Below are 20,485 nucleotides of genomic sequence, written 5' to 3' on the forward strand. Positions count from 1 at the left end.
ATCCGTGATCTGAAGGCTGACCGATCCATCGTCATTCTTCCGGCGGACAAGGGTTCCATGACCGTAGTACTTGATCGTCGGGAGTATGTGGCTGAGGGACTGCGTCAGCTTTCAGACAACACCACATACAAAGATTGCCAAGGTAACCCCATTCCCGATGTCCAGGCGGAGCTTCAAGGAAACCTCAGAACCTTAGGCCCCCTGCAAAACCTTTCACCTGACTCCATCAACCTCCTGACCCCACCGACACCCCGCACCGCTACCTTCTACCTTCTTCCTAAAATTCACAAACCCAATCATCCCGGCCGCCCCATTGCAGCTGGTTACCAAGCCCCCACAGAACGTATCTCTGCCTACGTAGATCAACACCTTCGACCCATTACGTGCAGTCTCCCATCCTTCATCAAAGACACCAACCACTTCCTTGAACGCCTGGAATCCTTACCCAATCTGTTATCCCCGGAAACCATCCTTGTAACCATTGATGCCACTTCCTTAAACACAAATATTCCGCACGTCCAGGGCCTCGCTGCGATGGAGCATTTCCTTTCACGCCGATCACCTGCCACCCTACATAAAACCTCTTTCCTCATTACCTTAGCCAGCTTCATCCTGACCCACAACTTCTTCACTTTTGAAGGCCAGACATACCAACAATTAAAGGGAACAGCCATGGGTACCAGGATGGCCCCTCCGTACGCCAACCCATTCAAGGGTCGCTTAGAGGAAGCCTTCTTGGTTACCCAGGCCTGCCAACCCAAAGTTTGGTACAGATTTATTGATGACATCTTCATGATCTGGACTCACAGTGAAGAAGAACTCCAGAATTTCCTCTCCAACCTCAACTCCTTTGGTTCCATCAGATTCACCTGGTCCTACTCCAAATCCCATGCCACTTTCCTTGATGTTGACCTCCACCTGTCCAATGGCCAGCTTCACACGTCCATCCACATCAAACCCACCAACAAGCAACAGTACCTCCATTATGACAGCTGCCACCCATTCCACATCAAACGGTCCCTTCCCTACAGCCTAGGTCTTCGTGGCAAACGAATCTGCTCCAGTCCGGAATCCCTGAACCATTACACCAACAACCTGACAACAGCTTTCGCATCCCGCAACTACCCTCCCGACCTGGTACAGAAGCAAATAACCAGAGCCACTTCCTCATCCTCTCAAACCCAGAACCTCCCACAGAAGAACCACAAAAGTGCCCCACTTATGACAGGATACTTTCCGGGACTGGATCAGACTCTGAATGTGGCTCTCCAGCAGGGATACGACTTCCTCAAATCCTGCCCAGAAATGAGATCCATCCTTCATGAAATCCTCCCCACTCCACCAAGAGTGTCTTTCCGCCCTCCACCTAACCTTCGTAACCTGTTAGTTCATCCCTATGAAATCCCCAAACCACCTTCCCTACCCTCTGGCTCCTATCCTTGTAACCGCCCCCGATGCAAAACCTGTCCCATGCACCCTCCCACCACCACCTACTCCAGTCCTGTAACCCGGAAGGTGTACACGATCAAAGGCAGAGCCACGTGTGAAAGCACCCAAGTGATTTACCAACTGACCTGCCTACACTGTGAAGGATGGATCTCATTTCAGGGCAGGATTTGAGGAAGTCGTATCCCTGCTGGAGAGCCACATTCAGAATCTGATCCAGTCCCGGAAAGTATCCTGTCACAAGTAGGGCACTTTTGTGGTTCTTCTGTGGGAGGTTCTGGGTTTGAGAGGATGAGGAAGTGGCTCTGGTTATTTGCTTCCGTACCAGGTCGGGAGGGTAGTTGCGGGATGCGAAAGCTGTTGTCAGGTTGTTGGTGTAATGCTTCAGGGATTCCGGACTGGAGCAGATTCGTTTGCCACGAAGACCTAGGCTGTAGGGAAGGGACCGTTTGATGTGGAATGGGTGGCAGCTGTCGTAATGGAGGTACTGTTGCTTGTTGGTGGGTTTGATGTGGAGGGACGTGTGAAGCTGGCCATTGGACAGGTGGAGGTCAACATCAAGGAAAGTGGCATGGGATTTGGAGTAGGACCAGGTGAATCTGATGGAACCAAAGGAGTTGAGGTTGGAGAGGAAATTCTGGAGTTCTTCTTCACTGTGAGTCCAGATCATGAAGATGTCATCAATAAATCTGTACCAAACTTTGGGTTGGCAGGCCTGGGTAACCAAGAAGGCTTCCTCTAGGCGACCCATGAATAGGTTGGCGTACGAAGGGGCCATCCTGGTACCCATGGCTGTTCCCTTTAATTGTTGGTATGTCTGGCCTTCAAAAGTGAAGAAGTTGTGGGTCAGGATGAAGCTGGCTAAGGTAATAAGGAAAGAGGTTTTAGGTAGGGTGGCAGGTGATCGGCGTGAAAGGAAGTGCTCCATCGCAGCGAGGCCCTGGACGTGCGGGATACTTGTGTATAAGGAAGTGGCATCAATGGTTACAAGGATGGTTTCTGGGGGTAACGGATTGGGTAAGGATTCCAGGCGTTCGAGAAAGTGGTTGGTGTCTTTGATGAAGGATGGGAGACTGCACGTAATGGGTTGAAGGTGTTGATCTAAGTAGGCAGAGATACGTTCTGTGGGGGCTTGGTAACCAGCTACAATGGGGCGGCCGGGATGATTGGGTTTGTGAATATTAGGAAGAAGGTAGAAGGTAGCGGTGCGGGGTGTCGGTAGGGTCAGGTGGTTGATGGAGTCGGGTGAAAGGTTTTGTAGGGGGCCTAAGGTTCTGAGGATTCCTTGAAGCTCCGCCTGGACATCAGGAATGGGATTTCCTTGCCAACCTTTGTATGTGGTGTTGTCTGAAAGCTGACGCAGTCCCTCAACCACATACTCCCGACGATCAAGTACCACGGTCGTGGAACCCTTGTCCGCCGGAAGAATGACGATGGACCGGTCAGCCTTCAGATCACGGATAGCATGGGCTTCAGCAGTGGTGATGTTGGGAGTAGGATTAAGGTTTTTTAAGAAGGATTGAGAGGCAAGGCTGGAAGTCAGAAATTCCTGGAAGGTTTGGAGAGGGTGATTTTCAGGAAGAGGAGGTGGGTCCCGCTGTGACGGAGGACAGAACTGCTCCAGGCAGGGTTCAATTTGGATAGTGTCTTGGGGAGTTGGATCATTAGGGGTAGGATTAGGATCATTTTTCTTCGTGGCAGAGTGATACTTCCAGCAGAGAGTACGAGTGTAGGACAGTAAATCTTTGACGAGGGCTGTTTGGTTGAATCTGGGAGTGGGGCTGAAGGTGAGGCCTTTGGATAGGACAGAGGTTTCGGATTGGGAGAGAGGTTTGGAGGAAAGGTTAAGTACTGAATTAGGGTGTTGTGGTGCCAGATTGTGTTGATTGGAATTTTGAGGGAGTGGAGCTGGAAGTGGGAGACTGAGTAGATGGGAGAGACTGGGTTTGTGTGCAATGAGAGGTGGTAGAGGTTTGCTGGAAAGGTTGTGAAGGGTGAGTGAGTTGCCTTTCCGGAGGTGGGAAACCAGGAGATTGGATAGTTTTTTGAGGTGAAGGGTGGCATGCTGTTCTAATTTGCGGTTGGCCTGTAGGTGGATGTTCTGAATAGCCGGTGTGGATGTGGGAGAGGAAAGATTGAGGACTTTTATTAAGGATAGGAGTTGACGGGTGTGTTCATTGGCTGAGTTGATGTGTAGGTGAAGGATAAGGTGGGTGAGGGCAATGGATTGTTCGGTTTGGAACTGGTATAGGGACTGATGGAAAGAAGGGTTGCAGCCAGAGATGGGAACTATAAGTGTGAGGCCTTTGGGGGTTATGCCAAATGTCAGACAAGCCTGAGAAAATAAAATATGCGAGCGTAATCTGGCTATGGTGCAGGCATGTTTGCGGAGGGAATGTAAATAAAACTTAATGGGGTCGTTGTGGGGGTGTTGTGAGGGTGACATGGTATTAGAAGGTGGAAAGTGTAACATGAGGTTGAAATGAAAATGAAAGATAAAAATATATGGGGAGAGATAAGGGTGAACTAGAAAGTAACTGGAGATCTGGTATGCAAAAAGGCGAAAAAGTGTTGGTTAAGTTGATCCTGTGGTGAACTTGGGTTGGTAGACAGCGATGTGCATGAAGGTTAGGTGGTTGTGTTGCCCATGAAACACGTTAAACGACAGAGAAGTTCGGGAAAATTTTGAAAAAACGTGTAAATGTATTAAAAGGAGTGGTGTTATGGTGAAAGATAACGAAAATGGAGCTAACAATTGTCTGACGAAGAAATAATGACGTTAAAACCTGTGGGGAGCGGCTAAAAATGATCAGTGATGTGCGAAAAACGGAAGTGGAAATAAAGTGAAAGTTATTAGAACTAGCCGAAATGGTTGTTTAATATGTGAAAGCAGCTGTTATTGAAGTAGAAACGGTGGATTTTATAGCAGCGGTAATGTTGAAAGCGGAAAATAAAAATTTTTTTTTGGTTATGGTTTGGAAGTGGGTTACGTATTATTGAGTATATACAGGCGGGATAAAATTGTATTACGGTAAAAAGGCGAAGGTGAATACAAAGTGAGACTACTGGTAAAAACAGAAAGAGAAAATAAGACGACAGGAAAGATTTCGAAATGCAACAGCGACAATAACAAACGTAATTGTTGGGTTCAAATTAATGATATGGTTATAATAGAGGGAAACATTCCAAGTAGGAAAAATATATCTAAAAACAAAGATGATGTGACTTACCAAATGAAAATGCTGGCAGGTCGACAGACACACAAACAAACACAAACATACACACAAAATTCAAGCTTTCGCAACAAACTGTTGCCTCATCAGGAAAGAAGGAAGGAGAGGGAAAGACGAAAGGATGTGGGTTTTAAGGGAGAGGGTAAGGAGTCATTCCAATCCCGGGAGCGGAATGACTTACCTTAGGGGGAAAAAAGGACGGGTATACACTCGCGCGTGCACACACACATATCCATCCACACATATACAGATACAAGCAGACATATTAAAGACAAAGAGTTTGGGCAGAGATGTCAGTCGAGGCAGAAGTGCAGGGGCAAAGATGAAATTAGTGGAGATTGAGGCCTGGTGGATAACGGGAACAGAGTGTGTGTGTGTGTGTGTGTGTGTGTGTCTATATATATATATATATATATATATATAACACACACACACACATAAAAAAAATAGAGGGAAACATTCCACGTAGGAAAAATATATCTAAAAACAAAGATGATGTGAGTTACCAAATGAAAGTGCTGGCAGGTCGACAGACACACAAACAAACACAAACATACACACAAAATTCAAGCTTTTGCAACAAACTGTTGCCTCATCAGGAAAGAAGGAAGGAAGGAAGGAAGGCTCTCCTTCCTTCTTTCCTGATGAGGCAACAGTTTGTTGCGAAAGCTTGAACTTTGTGTGTATGTTTGTGTGTCTGTCGACCTGCCAGCACTTTTATTTGGTAAGTCACATCATCTTTGGTTTTAGATGTATTTTTCCTACGTGGAATGTTTCCCTTATATATATAAAAAAAATTAATCATAGTGTATGAAAATTAATACAAACTACTAAATATTTCTTTCTTTCTTGGGGCCTTTGTCCCACGTCACATGGGACTGGCCGTGGTACGATTGATTTGGCAGTGTTAGGCGCAGAGGGTTGTCAGATGTCCTTCCTGCCGTCGCCCTGAACCCCCCCCCCGAGACGGAATTAGTGCACCCCAGCCTTCTGCGTCTACTGTAAGCCATGGAATAGTGCAAACATTTTCAAATGTCTGCATGTCATGTAACTGAGGTGGAACGTGGGGACCAGCATGGTATTGACCTAGTGGGATGTGGAAAACCGCCTAAAAACCACATCCAGGCTGGCTGGCATACCGGTCCTCGTTGTTAATCTGCCGAGCGGATTCAAACCGGGGCCGGCATGCCTACCCGAGTCCAAGAAGCAGTGCATTAGCAATCTCGGCTACCCTGGCGGGTTAATACAAACCACTAAATATAACTTGGGATTAATATCAGTACCATCATCTTAGGGACTCTAAATAGGAATGTACATTCATGGCTGCTTCTGTCCATTTTGTGGAACAGTAGGTGATTGATATTACCACCTTTAGTTTTATGCATTTCAAACTTGAAAAGTTTCCGACACACTTTTTGTTCAAGTTTACACAGCACAAGTAATTACACAAAGATGAAATATAATAATTTACTGGTAAGTGTGTCTAAGAATTATACCCTGTCAAGTGCAAATGCCCGTTTGGTCCTTTTCTTTATATTCTCATAACACGTTTCCAAACTTTCCCAATCATCGTTTGTCTGTATGTTCTGTGAGTAAACACAATTTCGTTTGATTATTTTCATCCAGCTTTACAATGTGGCACGTTGACAACAAATAATCTGTATCTATGATGTACAAATAATATCTGTGGTTTACGTACGAAAATTGTTTGGACAACTAATTTTAGAGGTGTTGCCGCCAAGCGTGTTTCATGATAAGTTACATCAAACTGAAACTCATTTAACTGATCCAACAGACTTCTGAACTGAATTCAGTTTCTGATATAGGGGGGAGGGTTGGTTGGTTGGTTGGTTGTTTTGGGGAAGGAGACCAGACAGCGAGGTCATCGGTCTCATCAAATTAGGGAAGGCTGGGGAAGGAAGTCGGCCGTGCCCTTTGAAAGGAACCATTCCGGCATTTGCCTGGACTGATTTAGGGAAATCACGGAAAACCTAAATCAGGATGGCCGGACGCGGGATTGAGCCGTCGTCCTCCCGAATGCGAGTCCAGTGTCTTACCACTGCGCTACCTCGCTCGGTATAGGGGGGAGGGGGAGTGGGCAACAACAGCACCTCCAGTCAGCACCATTCATACAACTGGGCCTGAGTAATACAGACAAATTGGTTCTAGGAAATATCAACCAATTAGTGACACTCTTGCCAGTATGTTATCCAGACAGAGAAAAAGCAAACTATGCTTATAGATCTTTTTTCTTCTTGAAGAAATGAAGGAGAATATTTGAGGATTTTTCTTCTTGTTTAATCCCCCCTCCATCCACTCCAAAGCAATAAGCAGAATAAAATAATTTTTGAATCTAACCAATCTCTTCTTCAGTCTTCTTGTTGCCTTAAGACCAAGACACCAGTTGGTGATTTTACATATGGCTTTACACTTTTCATTGGACTTTTTTTTAAAAAAGAGGGGTGGAGTGAGGGACAGAGGAGGGGGTTAGGCGGCACGAGTTGCGGGAAAACGTAAATGGTGGGAAATTAAACACATAAATACATTTCTCGGACACATAGGTATTTCATACTTTTCGATTTAACAAATCCAGAATTATAGTTTGTTTCAATTTTTTCTAATGATTTTTTTCTATCTGGCTTTCTAGTTCATAACTACAGGGTGATTCAAAAAGAATACCACAACTTTAGGAATTTAAAACTCTGCAACGACAAAAGGCAGAACTAAGCACTATCTTCGGCGAATTAAGGGAGCTATAAAGTTTAATTTAGTAGTACATTTGTTCGCTTGAGGTGCTGTTGACTAGGCGTCAGCGTCAGTTGATGCTAAGATGGCGACCGCTCAACAGAAAGCTTTTTGTGTTATTGAGTACGGCAGAAGTGAATCGACGACAATTATTCAGCGTGCATTTCGAACGAAGTATGGTGTTAAACCTCCTGATAGATGGTGTATTAAACGTTGGTATAAACAGTTTACAGAGAATGCGTGTTTGTGCAAAGGGAAAAGTTCTGGACGGCCGAGAACGAGTGACAAAAATGTAGCACGCATCCAGCAAGCATTTGTTCACAGCCCAGGAAAATCGACTCACAGAGCTAGCAGAGAGCTGCAAATTCCACAATCAACTGTATGGAGAGTCCTACGATAAAGGTTAGTTATGAAACCTGAACGTCAACTACCCGAGGCGATGGATCGGCCACCAGGCAGCCCGTGACAGAGCACCTCATCACTGGCCTCCAAGAAGCCCTGATCTTACCCCCTGCGATTTTTTCTTATGGGGGTATGTTAAGGATATGGTGTTTCGGCCACCTCTCCCAGCCACCACTGATGATTTGAAACGAGAAATAACAGCAGCTATCCAAACTGTTACGCCTGATATGCTACAGAGAGTGTGGAACGAGTTGGAGTATCGGGTTGATATTGCTCGTGTGTCTGGAGGGGGCCATATTGAACATCTCTGAACTTGTTTTTGAGTGGGGGGGGGGGGGGGGGGGGGAACTTTTTAAATACTCTTTGTAATGATGTATAACAGAAGGTTATATATGTTTCTTTCATTAAATACACATTTTTAAAGTTGTGGTATTCTTTTTAAATCACCCTGTACATTCAAAACTTTTGATATATACAGCAAAAATTTAGCAAAAGTTCAAAAGTGATTACAAGAAACAGATTTATGTTGAATAAATGTATACAGCATCAAAATGTAGGACAGGAGTTTATCCAACTTTTAAATTTTAGCTGTGCTATCAGATACCACACTAACCAACACCTCGTAGATTTCGATGAATTTCATAAGAAAAGCCAAAACTATGCAAGAGTTGTGACTGTGCCTACATTGTTAGGCTTTGCTCTTATTTCTCAACCTAACCACCATTTCAGAAATCACTACACATTCAAAAAGAAAACCACATTCTATACACCACTTGAAAAGTCTACCTGCAAATCGAATATAATGATTCCCACCACACATATAATAGGCTAAGAAGTCTAACATAGATCACTCTTTTTACATAAGAGGATCCGCATCTGAACATTTCAAAGGTAGTTCATGTATTATCCGGAAGGGGTGCTACCATAGCTCTAGTTTATCTTTGCCAACTTTCCCTCCATTGAATTTATGGAAGAATACTTAAGTTCTAGTTCATCCAACATGCTGTTTGATAATGCAAATACAAACAACACTGCATATTGTATAGTTATTGTTAGCTTGGCAGTGATATGAGACAAAGGAATTGTGGTATGAATTGTTCCATCTTTTATTGTCTTCTAATGATTCAGACCTACGTAGAAGAGAGCTCAAGGAAGTTTGTGCCACAGTGTTTGTGAACATTACCTGAGAGTCGACACCTTGCCAGTGTCATTATATCTCTGTAATGTGTTTTTTTGTTTTGTTTTTCTCTGTTTATGTTGTTTCATTGTGAGTAAATTGTGTGAAATTAATAACAATAATAATGCAAACGTAGATGGGAACAGAGTGAATTAGAAGGGACCGATAAATAATGTTGTTAACAGTATGAAAACTATATTCCAGGAACATAAAACCAGTATTATATTTTATTTATTTTAGAATTTGATAAGGCCACATAACAAGCATTTATGATTAGAGTGTGCTACCTATATGGCCTAAAAAACTTCCAAATTCTGATTATGGCTTACTTTATCAGAATACTGGAGGTACACCTCTATTCAAACCTTGAGCAAGTGCGTCGACATATAAAATGTGCCAGCCACAAATAACATTGTCTTCTACCGTTCCACTGTTGTTTTATAACTGTGAGCCCCTACCTATTCCTTCATTATTGCTTCACCTAACGAAGTGATATGTTGTGTTGTCATACATCAAAATGAGCTGCAGTAATATAAAATAAACAGTGAGCTAGGCGAGGAAAAAAAATTAGGACCAATGAAAGAAAATGCTCAGAATACGAGCTAGCAGCATAATCCCACAAAAAGGCAGTTATACACGAGGTAATTAGTAACCGAATAAGTGTCTGTTGGGGATCTGATGCAACTGCACTGTCTAATTAATGCTTTGAGTGGATCATTACTGTGGGGTAACACTTGTGTGCAGCAATATAATGTAAATATCTAAAAACAAAGATGATGTGACTTACCAAATGAAAGTGCTGGCAGGTCGACAGACACACAAACAAACACGAACATACACACAAAATTCAAGCTTTCGCAACAAACTGTTGCCTCATCAGGAAAGAGGGAAGGAGAGGGAAAGACGAAAGGATGTGGGTTTTAAGGGAGAGGGTAAGGAGTCATTCCAATCCCGGGAGCGGAAAGACTTACCTTAGGGGGAAAAAAGGACGGGTATACACTTGCACACACACACACACACACACACACACACACATATCCATCCACACATATACAGACACGAGCAGACATATTTAAAGACAAAGAGTTTCAACTCTTTGTCTTTAAATATGTCTGCTCGTGTCTGTATATGTGGGGATGGATATGTGTGTGTGTGTGTGCGAGTGTATACCCGTCCTTTTTTCCCCCTAAGGTAAGTCTTTCCGCTCCCGGGATTGGAATGACTCCTTACCCTCTCCCTTAAAACCCACATCCTTTCGTCTTTCCCTCTCCTTCCCTCTTTCCTGATGAGGCAACAGTTTGTTGCGAAAGCTTGAATTTTGTGTGTATGTTCGTGTTTGTTTGTGTGTCTGTCGACCTGCCAGCACTTTCATTTGGTAGGTCACATCATCTTTGTTTTTAGATATATATTTCCTACGTGGAATGTTTCCCTCTATTACAGCAATATAATGTAAGTTTATTTTGTTATTTTTTGAATATAAAAGTTTATCTTATCTTGTTTAATTTAACGAAGATTAAACTGTGATTCTGCACATACATGTTCACCTCGGTACTATAAAAACAGCTATTCTTTACATGTGCACAAAGTATCCGCATGCCCACTAACGTTATGAAAATCGGCACCCACGTTCAATGGTTAAGGAAAAAATGTTTCTGCCTCCAGAGTTTTTTTTCCCTTTCTTTTTTTTTTCTTTCATGCTGAACAATTGGATAAAATACCTAAGTGTTAACAGAAGTAATGCAGGTATCCTTGCGAGTGAACAAAACGGTGAAAGGGTTGGGGGTAGAAACTACAGATAGGAGTAACAACAATAAAAAAATTAGATGTCACAAGAGTACTGACCGTCATCCTTAATATTAGCACACACTGACATGTCACCACCAAAACTATTCTACAATGAGAGGCAGAGAGAGAGAGAGAGAGAGAGAGAGAGAGAGAGATACTATTTACAACTGCTATAATCTATTTGGCAATGTGTTTCATTCATGTAGGAAGTGGTAAGTGGGAAGACGCACTTTTTGTCACTTTTCTACATATATATGTAATAAAAACAGAAAATACTTACACCTAGAGTTAATAATTTTCACCTCCTCAAAATGTTTGTTCATCTGTCTTCTCTGCATCTGATGAAAGAGCATCTCTGAGGGCTTCAACACAGCTCTTGGGAATTAAAGTTCCTACAAAAACATAGAAAACAAATGTCCTAAATACTTTTTTCACACAACAGAAATTTTTACAAACAATTCTTATCAAACTGGATGCTGGTTCAAACATTCTACAGCTAATGTTTTACAAGAGTTCTAAAATGTCTTTCAGAAGTTAAAATTGCTGTATAGATGGAATTCTTACCAGTAATGTTGCAATTAAAGCAGATCAATTCTTCGCAAAAGAATTTTGTACTGATGATAAAAATCTGCATTATTTCACAGTAATCTCTTAAACGATTAGTCCAAGTTCTGTCAGTTCTGCTAATATGTTTGTCAAATACTATCTTGAAGTAAGTGACAAGTTCATCTATCTGTCAGTTTTGTTTTTTTGTGCGAATTAATGCACCTACTTCACATTATAGCCCCATATACCACCTTGCACCTTGCACCCATTAATAAACAATTTGTGACGATTATATTACCCCACTATTCATTGTATAGCAGTCAATATACTTGAAATTCCTTTGAGTGTCTAGTGGGAATGTAATGCTGCTATACTGAATAGTAGATCATGGAACTTTAGGTTAAAGCCTGTTCTTTTCTTGAGTTCCTAGATGTAAATAAACTTGTAGTTATGCATTTCATACCTAATTGAAATTGAAACTGTTAATTTTATAGCACCGGCAGCAGCTTATTTCAATGTTAATGCCTATTTTAGCTTTAAAAACCTAAAAGGTACCTATTTCTTTTTTAAAAAAATAAAATTCTAGCATTTTTAGAAGATTATAACTGCATACAAGAATCGATGTTAGGAGGACTGAAGGCGATATCTGAATAAATATTTTAATTAATTAAGTCCATAGCTCATAGAATCCTGCCTGTTTCCACAAAGAATAATATTCATAGGCCTGCAACTGATCCCAGATGAGAGGGGGGTGGGGGGTTACCACACATACACGAGGGGGAGACTTAAAGCCGCCTAAACACTGTGCATTGTATTAAAAAAAGAACTCCACATCTCCCTGTGGTTATAAACAGATTCTCATTGTAGAAAAGTGAAGCCAACGAATTTTTGTTACCCCCGCCGAAGCAAACTAGAAATACTGTATCGATGAATGTATAACACATAGCATGTTATGTATTCAAGTTTCAACAGAAGAAAGTGCCAAAAATCACTAGTTCAAAGTCTAGTCATATAACACTGACTGCCAGAGTTTCTGCACAATATGACAGATGGAAAAGTTATACACTGCCAAACATGGAACAAAGAGGTTATCTATTATGTTTTTAGGCTTATTAGTTTTTGCTGCCATTTCAGAATTGTAAACTTCTCCTCATATCGCTTGACACCGGAGCATTTCTGAAGTTGATATTTTGTAAATGTATTTTGAAATTATGCAAAGAGACACAGGGACTCAATTGTTCACTTTTATTATAATTTTTAATTTGCTGGGTTAAATTTTGATTTCCATCTCCAAGGACATGTCAATATGTAGAATTGCATAGTATGGGCAACAGAAAATCCGCATGTATATCAACAGTTACCACTTCATTTTGCAAGGTGATTGTGTGGTGCAGGTTGACGGCATCCCTTATCAAAGGACCATATTTTTTTCAAGGAGATGAGTCCTGCCAGTCCCGTTACCTGTACCATCACTGGTAAACATTACGATAGTCTTATGTGCACTGTCATTCCAGTTCTTCGAGAGTGTTGATCTGTGGACGAGGTCATTTTTATGCAAGATCACACACCTCTGCAGATTGCACAGCCAGTGAAGCAACTACTGCAGAGGCGTTTCAAAAATTCTAGATTTATCAGCAGTCATTTCCCTACAGCCTAGCTGTCCAGATCATCTGATCTTAATATGTGTGACTTCTGGCAGTGGAGTTATCTGGAAGATGTGTTCCGTGTGTGATGCAACTGACCATTAGAGCCCATTTTGTTATGAGATATTATACACTAATTAAAGTTGTTTTCGAAAAGCATTCGCTTAGTATGATGTTAGGGTAGGTGTTACGATTAATGCAAATTTGAAAGTGTGGATATTTAAATTACGACTTTCATTTTTTCTGAAAGTTTGACTTGCATTCTTTATGTGTACAATTTTGTCACTCATATTATTATTGTCACTGAATTATCCTTTATGCTATTTGATATTTCATGTAACTTAAAAATGCAGTATCAATAATCGATACAGAAACCTTAAGTTCTTTGTCAATATGACTCTGTGATCCTTGGTCAGCAACGTGATTTAGGTCACTTGTGTTTTGGCTGCGGTCAAGATTTGTTGTTTTTAAGTGTGTTTCTTGATAAACGTGTGGTGTCCACAATGCACGTGGTACTTCATTTTTGGGATTTGAGGTTGTGAAATTTACTAAATTACTTTCAACCTTAAAGTTCTAACAATAAATGTGTTTTTTTTTTTTTTTTTTTCCCCCTAAACAAAAAATCGTGGAATTCTGCTTCATGATTTCGGCAGTCTAGTAATAGTCAAACCCCGCACCTTTTTCATCCACAGCAGCAAAGGAATCAAACATCACCTAGACAATGAAGCCACATGCAGAACGGATATTCAGCAGCATCAAGATACGTGACATCATGATCATCTCTACAAATTACTTGTTATCCATTAGCCACAGTGTAATGGTGTCTTTATGGAAGTAACTTTATATCATAGTAGAGAGGGTCCATGGTAACTGGAGGCTCTGTGCCGGGATTAAAGACATTTATACGTACATGGATCGATGAAATCTATGTTTTGCAGGACCCTAAAAAAGATAGGATTTTCTTGTGTCTCATATCCATGGGGTGCAAAGAAGTACAATACATGGAAGTCAAGGGAGACGAAACGAAACAGATGAGTGGACTGACCACACGAGTGAAGATCCACTGAAGAGATAAGTACATTTGTGTAGTGCTTTTTTGTTATAATGTCAAGTTGAACACATATATTTCAAAATGACACAATACATGTAAGCCACAGAGCGAGTAGACAACATAAGACATGTGTACAAGGTAACAGTCAAATCAGCACTGAGTCCAAGTCTAGCGGCCGCTGGCTGGCTGGCCGCTTAGGTGGCGCGGCTGCTGCATGGCTGGCAGACAGCGCCGCATGTAGAGGACACGCGTAACTGCGCGGCGGCACTTTGAAAGATTGGCGAGTCACAACATTTTTATTCCTTTTTTTTTAATTTTTTTTAATGATAATGACCATTGTAAAAGAGGAAAGTGGTGCTGAATCCATGCAGGATTGTGAAAATTTGTTGCTCTCAGAGGACTTATGACATGCCGATAAAAACGGAAGATGAGTCATTCATAGAAGCGGATCAAAGTCTTAATCCATCAGAATGGGAGATGTCAAGACATAATATCAACGTTACAAATGATGGAACAATCGTTAGCTTTAAATGAAACAGTAGCAGCACACTTACAAGCTAATGAGGAACAGTTACAAAACATGAATCAGACGGTCACGGACAGTTTTCGGGTCATAGATCAGAAAGTGTCGCATCTCAAGGAAGTGTTAAAAAATTGACAATGTCTTACTTTGGGGTAATAAACTTCGCAATGACGTATCAAAGATAGACAAGAAACTTGGCAGGGCAGAAACAAAGATTTTGGTGGTAGAATCTAAAGTGGGAGAAGTAAAATGAGTCTGAGTAACAAATTTCAATCTGTAAGAAATGAACTGGTCACAGGCAGAGAGAAAAATGCAAAGTGTTTTGTTAGTGTTAACAGACAAATAGATACAGTTTGTGTAAATGTAAAAGCTATGGCTGTAAATCTTGAAAGTAGAGTAGATTCGAAACTAACTGTTGTGAATGATAAAGTGGAAACAGTCAGTGACACTGTAAAACTCCACGAGGTTGAAACTAAGACAAACGTTAGTGAACTAAAATGTACAATATCAGAGATAAATCATTAGTTTAAAATACTTAACAATGATGTAGCTAACAAAATATTTTCTATGAACACATTACCTTATTATCCAACATTCCAGTTAAAAACTTTTCTAATGAGTGTAGTTTGCATCCTGTCGACTTTCTGCAGAGTTGTAGGGACAACTTTCAGCATAATATGAGTGAAGGTTTGAAAAAAAATTTTGGAGGGGGAATCTTTGTCATAGGTCATTCAAAATTTTTCTGTGGACATGTCTTATGCACAATTTGAAAGAGAGTTCTTAAAACGGTTCTGGCCTGAAACTGAACAAGCCAGGATAAAGAGTTCCTGAATGGACCAAATAATAGAGAAACACAAGGGACTATAAAACAGTTTTGTAAAGATCAATTGAAGAACTTGTAAATTTGAGTAAACCCTTTGGTGAGCTCACACAGATTGATGCTTTAAAGAGAAGATTGCCAACTGATGTGTAATGAGACCTTGTTTATGGACCAGATAACAACATTGGATAATTTCTAAATTACATGGACAAACTAGACAGAATCTTAGGCAAAGTGGGAAAACCATGAAACTATTTCAGTCACACACGGAGAGGTGGGAATCATAGTTGTGGAAATAATTTTGGCAGACGGGAAAACAGTAGGTCTAACAACCACAGTTTTCGTCATAGGGAACAAAATAGTCAGAATAATAATAATTTCAATTCAAGGGAATAATCTGGGAACAACTGGAACAGAAATAATAACAGGAATAGGAATGGGCATGAACATAGTGACACCAGGAGTCAAAATTCTAAGGGAAGTCATGAAGAAAAAGCTAGCATCCACTTCATTGTCGGTCCACAAGGTAGGGGTGAAAAGCACAGATAATAAATGGACAAACACCAGTGACTACACTGTACCAAAAGATACATCTGAAGTAATGAGTAGTTATCTTATGAATGTGTACTACTCTGTAAACAAAGTATCTGTTAAGAATGACACTTGTTCCTCATCTGACACTAAAAATGCAGGTAAGAGGAATGAACACACTGGTTGTAAGAAAGAGCCAGAGGAAGTAATTGACTTAGTTGAATTTTATGAGTGGGCAGAAACTTGTAGTTTGTCAGAGGACCAGCAGGTTAACAATTTAAATGATTTAGGAATTGAAGCACTGATGAGGGAATCAGGTGAGCAAATTGTTGACATTGATTTAATGAGTAAAGAAGTAAATACACTTGGGTGTGAAAACAACACTAAATTTTCAGGAGAGAGAGGTTGATGATTGTAGTATTTGGGGAAAATGAAGATTTAATGGTACATGATGATGGTGAGAAATACTTTGTTTGTTTGAAACAGGAAATGGAAGCATTAGGTGTTGTGGGATATACTGATATTGTGCATGTAGTAATCATATGATTGTTGAACAACTGAAGGACAAATACCTTAGTGACGAACAATGTTATACTGATGACAGTGTTTGGATTAATGAAATTATTCATGCAAGTGACAGTGTTCATGATGTGTATGTTACTGTAATGACAGTAGGTAATACAAGTGACAGTAATATAGGTAACTGTAATTCAGAAAGTCATTGTTTTAGTGAAATTGCAAATGATTTGTTGTATGAATGTGTTCAGTCTGAAAAAGGTGATGACATATGTAATTCATTCATTAGAGTAAAAGTTGGTACCTGGGACAGTAAGTGCCTTATAGAAACAGGGAGTCAAGTGTCGGGAATATCTGAAATATTAAACAAAAAGCTGAAGTGCGAGAAAGACTACTTTGAAATGTCAGTCATTGGGGTGAAAATAAAAGGTGCTACAGGAAAATGCAGTAAAACAATTAAAAGTCCAACTTTGTTATCTTTTACAATTGACGGAGTCATCTTTACACATGGATGCCTAATTATACGACGACTCAGTGAGGTCTGTATTCTCGGGATGTCGTGGATTAGAAGTGTAGATGCAAGATTTGACTGGGGTGGACAAAAACTTATAACACCACCAAATGGGGAATGTATCTCCACCAAGTTTGTCAGACCTAATACAGTTGTGTAACGATAAATTTAATCCTATAAATCCTGTAAAGGAAAAAAGATGGGTTGACAAAGACATACCAGAGCTAGACTTAAGTGAAGTAGACACTAAGATTTCAGAAGCTAGTGGTCTAAACAATGGGCAAAAACAGGAACTAGAGTCTTTGTTATGGGAATGCAGTCATGTCTTTAGCAACATTCCAGGGAAAGTTAGAGGCTACTAATGTAAGTTGCTACTGAGATGCTATGATTTGTTTTTCATAAAACTGTATGGTGTGCCCATTGCAAAATGTACAGCGGTTGAGAAAGAATTACATATGATGGAAGCATGTGGCATTACTGAAAGGATTATCAGCGCTTATAAGAACCCATTGGTAGTTGTGTCAAAGAGAGATGGGAGAGTCAGAATAGTTCTTGACTCCAAGCCTGTAAATAAAATCTTATACAGGGAAACAGACCACCCTGAAGACATCGATAAGCTGTTGCACAAGTTCAAGGATATAAAATTAATGTCAGGTCTAGACTTAACCTCAGGCTTTCACAAAGTACCCCTCACATCCGACTCTAGGAAATACACCGCTTTTCTACACAATGGTTGTTGCCATCAGTATTATGTAGTCCCTTTCAGATTGAACTCATCGGTAGCCAAATTTATGAGAGCTTTAGGCCATGTGCTTGGGCAGGAACTTGTATCAAAATTAGTGATTTGCGTAGATGACATTTTAGTAACTGGACAAGATTGGAATAAACGTGTTGGGCTTTTAAGACAGGCATTTGAGAAACTTAGAAGAGGAGGAATGACACTAAAACTAGAAAAGTGCAAATTTGCAGTACCTCAGTTAAAATTTTTGGGACATTTTGTAACAGAAAAAGGAATTTTGGCAGCTCCAGACAAAATTAAAGCTATTTCTGAGTTTCCTATACCCCTTAATAGAAAACAACTGAAATCATTTTAGGGCTATGTGAATTCTACAGAAAATTTGTAAGTAAACAAAGCTTAAACAAACTCTGTCAAAGTAATTTATTAAAGGACACTGTTTGGATATGGAGTAAAGATTGTCAAGAGGCTTTCAACAAAATAGAAAAAGAACTGAATAACCAGAACCTGTTGCACAGACTAAACTTCAATTTACCTTTCTGTTTACATAGTGATTATGGGTTAGGTGCTGAATTATTTCAAGAGAAAGAAGTTAATGGGGAGGTAATTCATTGTACAATTGCGTTTGCAAGCAAAATGTTACTGAAGCATGAGAAAAACTATAAAGTCACAGAGAAAGAGTTATTAGCCATACAGTGGTCATTTTCAAAATTCAGGACCTATTTACTAGGACATAAGGTAATAGTGTGTTCTGATCATAAAGCCTTAAGCTATTTACACGAATGCAAGCTCTCTCATAATAGGCTTACAAGATGGGCATTGTATTTACAATAATTTAACTTTGAAATTAAGTATATTAAAGGCATTGACAACATGGTTGCAGATGCTCTATCAAGGCTACCACGAAGAGCCAGAACCATGACACAAATTGGAAATTAATAAATAACTGTTTAGGGAAAAAGAACTATGAAAAATTAGGAAAGTACTATAAGGTGTTTAAAGGTACTCTATTTAAGACAATTGATGAACACTCGGACAACTGGAAGCTATGCTGGCCTGAAGATGAAGCTGAGAGGTTAATTAGGTATACACATGAGAGCTATGGTCATTATGGCATTCCAAAATGTATGCAGAAATTACAACGAAGTATATACTTCTACAATATGGTCAAGAAAGTTAGAAAAGAATTGTCAACTTGTGACAAGTGCCAACGAGTCAAAGTAAGTAACAGAAAATATCAAGGTGAAATGCAAAACATTACTCCTGCACAACCTCTAGACTTAGTTGCTGTTGATTTCTATGGGCCTCTTCCAAGGAGTAGGAGTGGCCACAGTTACATTTTTGTCATGGTGGATGTATTTTCTTAACTAATCCAGTTGTATCCTGTCTGGAAAGTCACGGGTAAAGAGATAGTTACAAAAGTTGAAGAAGACTATTTCTCAAACATCGGGAAATCAAAAGTAATCTTGTCTGATAATGGTTCACAGTTTTTGGCAAAAGTTTAGAAAGCCTTTATTGATAAATCAGGAATTAAACATGTTCAAATATCTGTATAATCTGTCGTCAAACCCAGCTGAGAGGTATATGCGCAAGATTGGTCGTTTATGTCATACATATTGCAGTCATAAACATCCTACATGGTACGACCATGTACTGGACTTTGAAGATGTCATGAACAGCTTACAACATACTTCCACAGGATGAAATTATGTTTCATCTAAGATCAGACAACATTATCACTGAACTCGTAGAATTTCCACCATGCACAATGACGACTATGTGTGATTGTGAAGCCATAGTCAAAGAAACCATGATAAAACAGGGGGAGGTTAGAAAAGACAACATGATAGCAAGATCAAAGCAACCAAGTTTAAAGTTGGAGATTATGTTTTAGTAAAATCACATGGGAAATAAAAAATGTTGAATTCTGAAATAAAGAAATTCTTTGATATTTACACGGGTCCATTCAAGATCGAGGAGCATCCACACCGTAATGCATACCGGTTAGTGCATCCTAAATCCAGCAAAGTTCTCGGGCTAAGGAATATCGTTTCATTGAAAATGTATAAACAAAAGAGGAAAGACAATTCTGAGAAAGTTAAAAGGTGACTCAACATAAGCTTTTCACTGGAAATTATGAAATGCTGTGTATAAAAATCGACTGATTTTATGATCTAGTTTTTTGTCCTTGAAAATGTTTATTAGTTCTTTAAAATGTATTTGCTGTATGAAGTGTTTGCAATTATTTTCTTTATGTGTAATATGCTCATCATGTTAGTTCTTGATATTTCTATATGTCTATTCAATTTTATGATATTTGATAATTTGTGAAATTTTAGCTTGTGTAACATTCTCACACCACACTCGTTGAGACATCATTTAAAATGTAAACCAAGAATCAGTGCTAGATCTGTCTCATAGCAATTAGCAGTTTTTTAATATTTTATCTTAAAGGAAGATTCTTAATTGCCACACACCTAAGTTGTTGAAATGTCCGACTAAACAAGGGGGAGAATCATTTTAAGTAAACAACATGAATTACTGTATATTTGTTTCTCAAACACTACAAAGCATAGGCAGTAATACTTTTCTGATTTCGTATATAAATGTTATCCTAATACTTTCAACCAACCATGACTCTACTCTTGCACTTTTACTGTGAATATGAACTCTTGTAACAGACTGACTAGCTTTACTTTTGAAAACAATTTAATTGTTTGTTTATCCTTGGTGTAGGTGTTATAGTTTGCGATAAGACATTTTACACCCAAAATGTTAATGCATTTGTATTACAAGTTTATTGAATTTATTGTTAGTTAT

General features: G+C 39.8%; 1 protein-coding gene across 2 annotated transcripts in view; it reads right to left on the minus strand.

Annotated features, from left to right (window-relative positions):
- The window catches only part of LOC126419189 (protein strawberry notch), a 299,812-nt gene that overhangs the window by 24,394 nt on the left and 254,933 nt on the right, over positions 1-20,485 (minus strand). For both annotated transcript variants that reach the window (XM_050086323.1, XM_050086324.1), the window contains one exon: positions 11,069-11,180. In XM_050086323.1, coding sequence (XP_049942280.1) covers positions 11,095-11,180 — 86 coding nt within the window. In that variant the 3' untranslated portion in view covers positions 11,069-11,094. The remainder of the gene's footprint in view (positions 1-11,068; positions 11,181-20,485) is intronic.

Source organism: Schistocerca serialis, chromosome 9 (assembly GCF_023864345.2).
Source record: "Schistocerca serialis cubense isolate TAMUIC-IGC-003099 chromosome 9, iqSchSeri2.2, whole genome shotgun sequence".
Lineage (NCBI taxonomy): Eukaryota > Metazoa > Arthropoda > Insecta > Orthoptera > Acrididae > Schistocerca > Schistocerca serialis.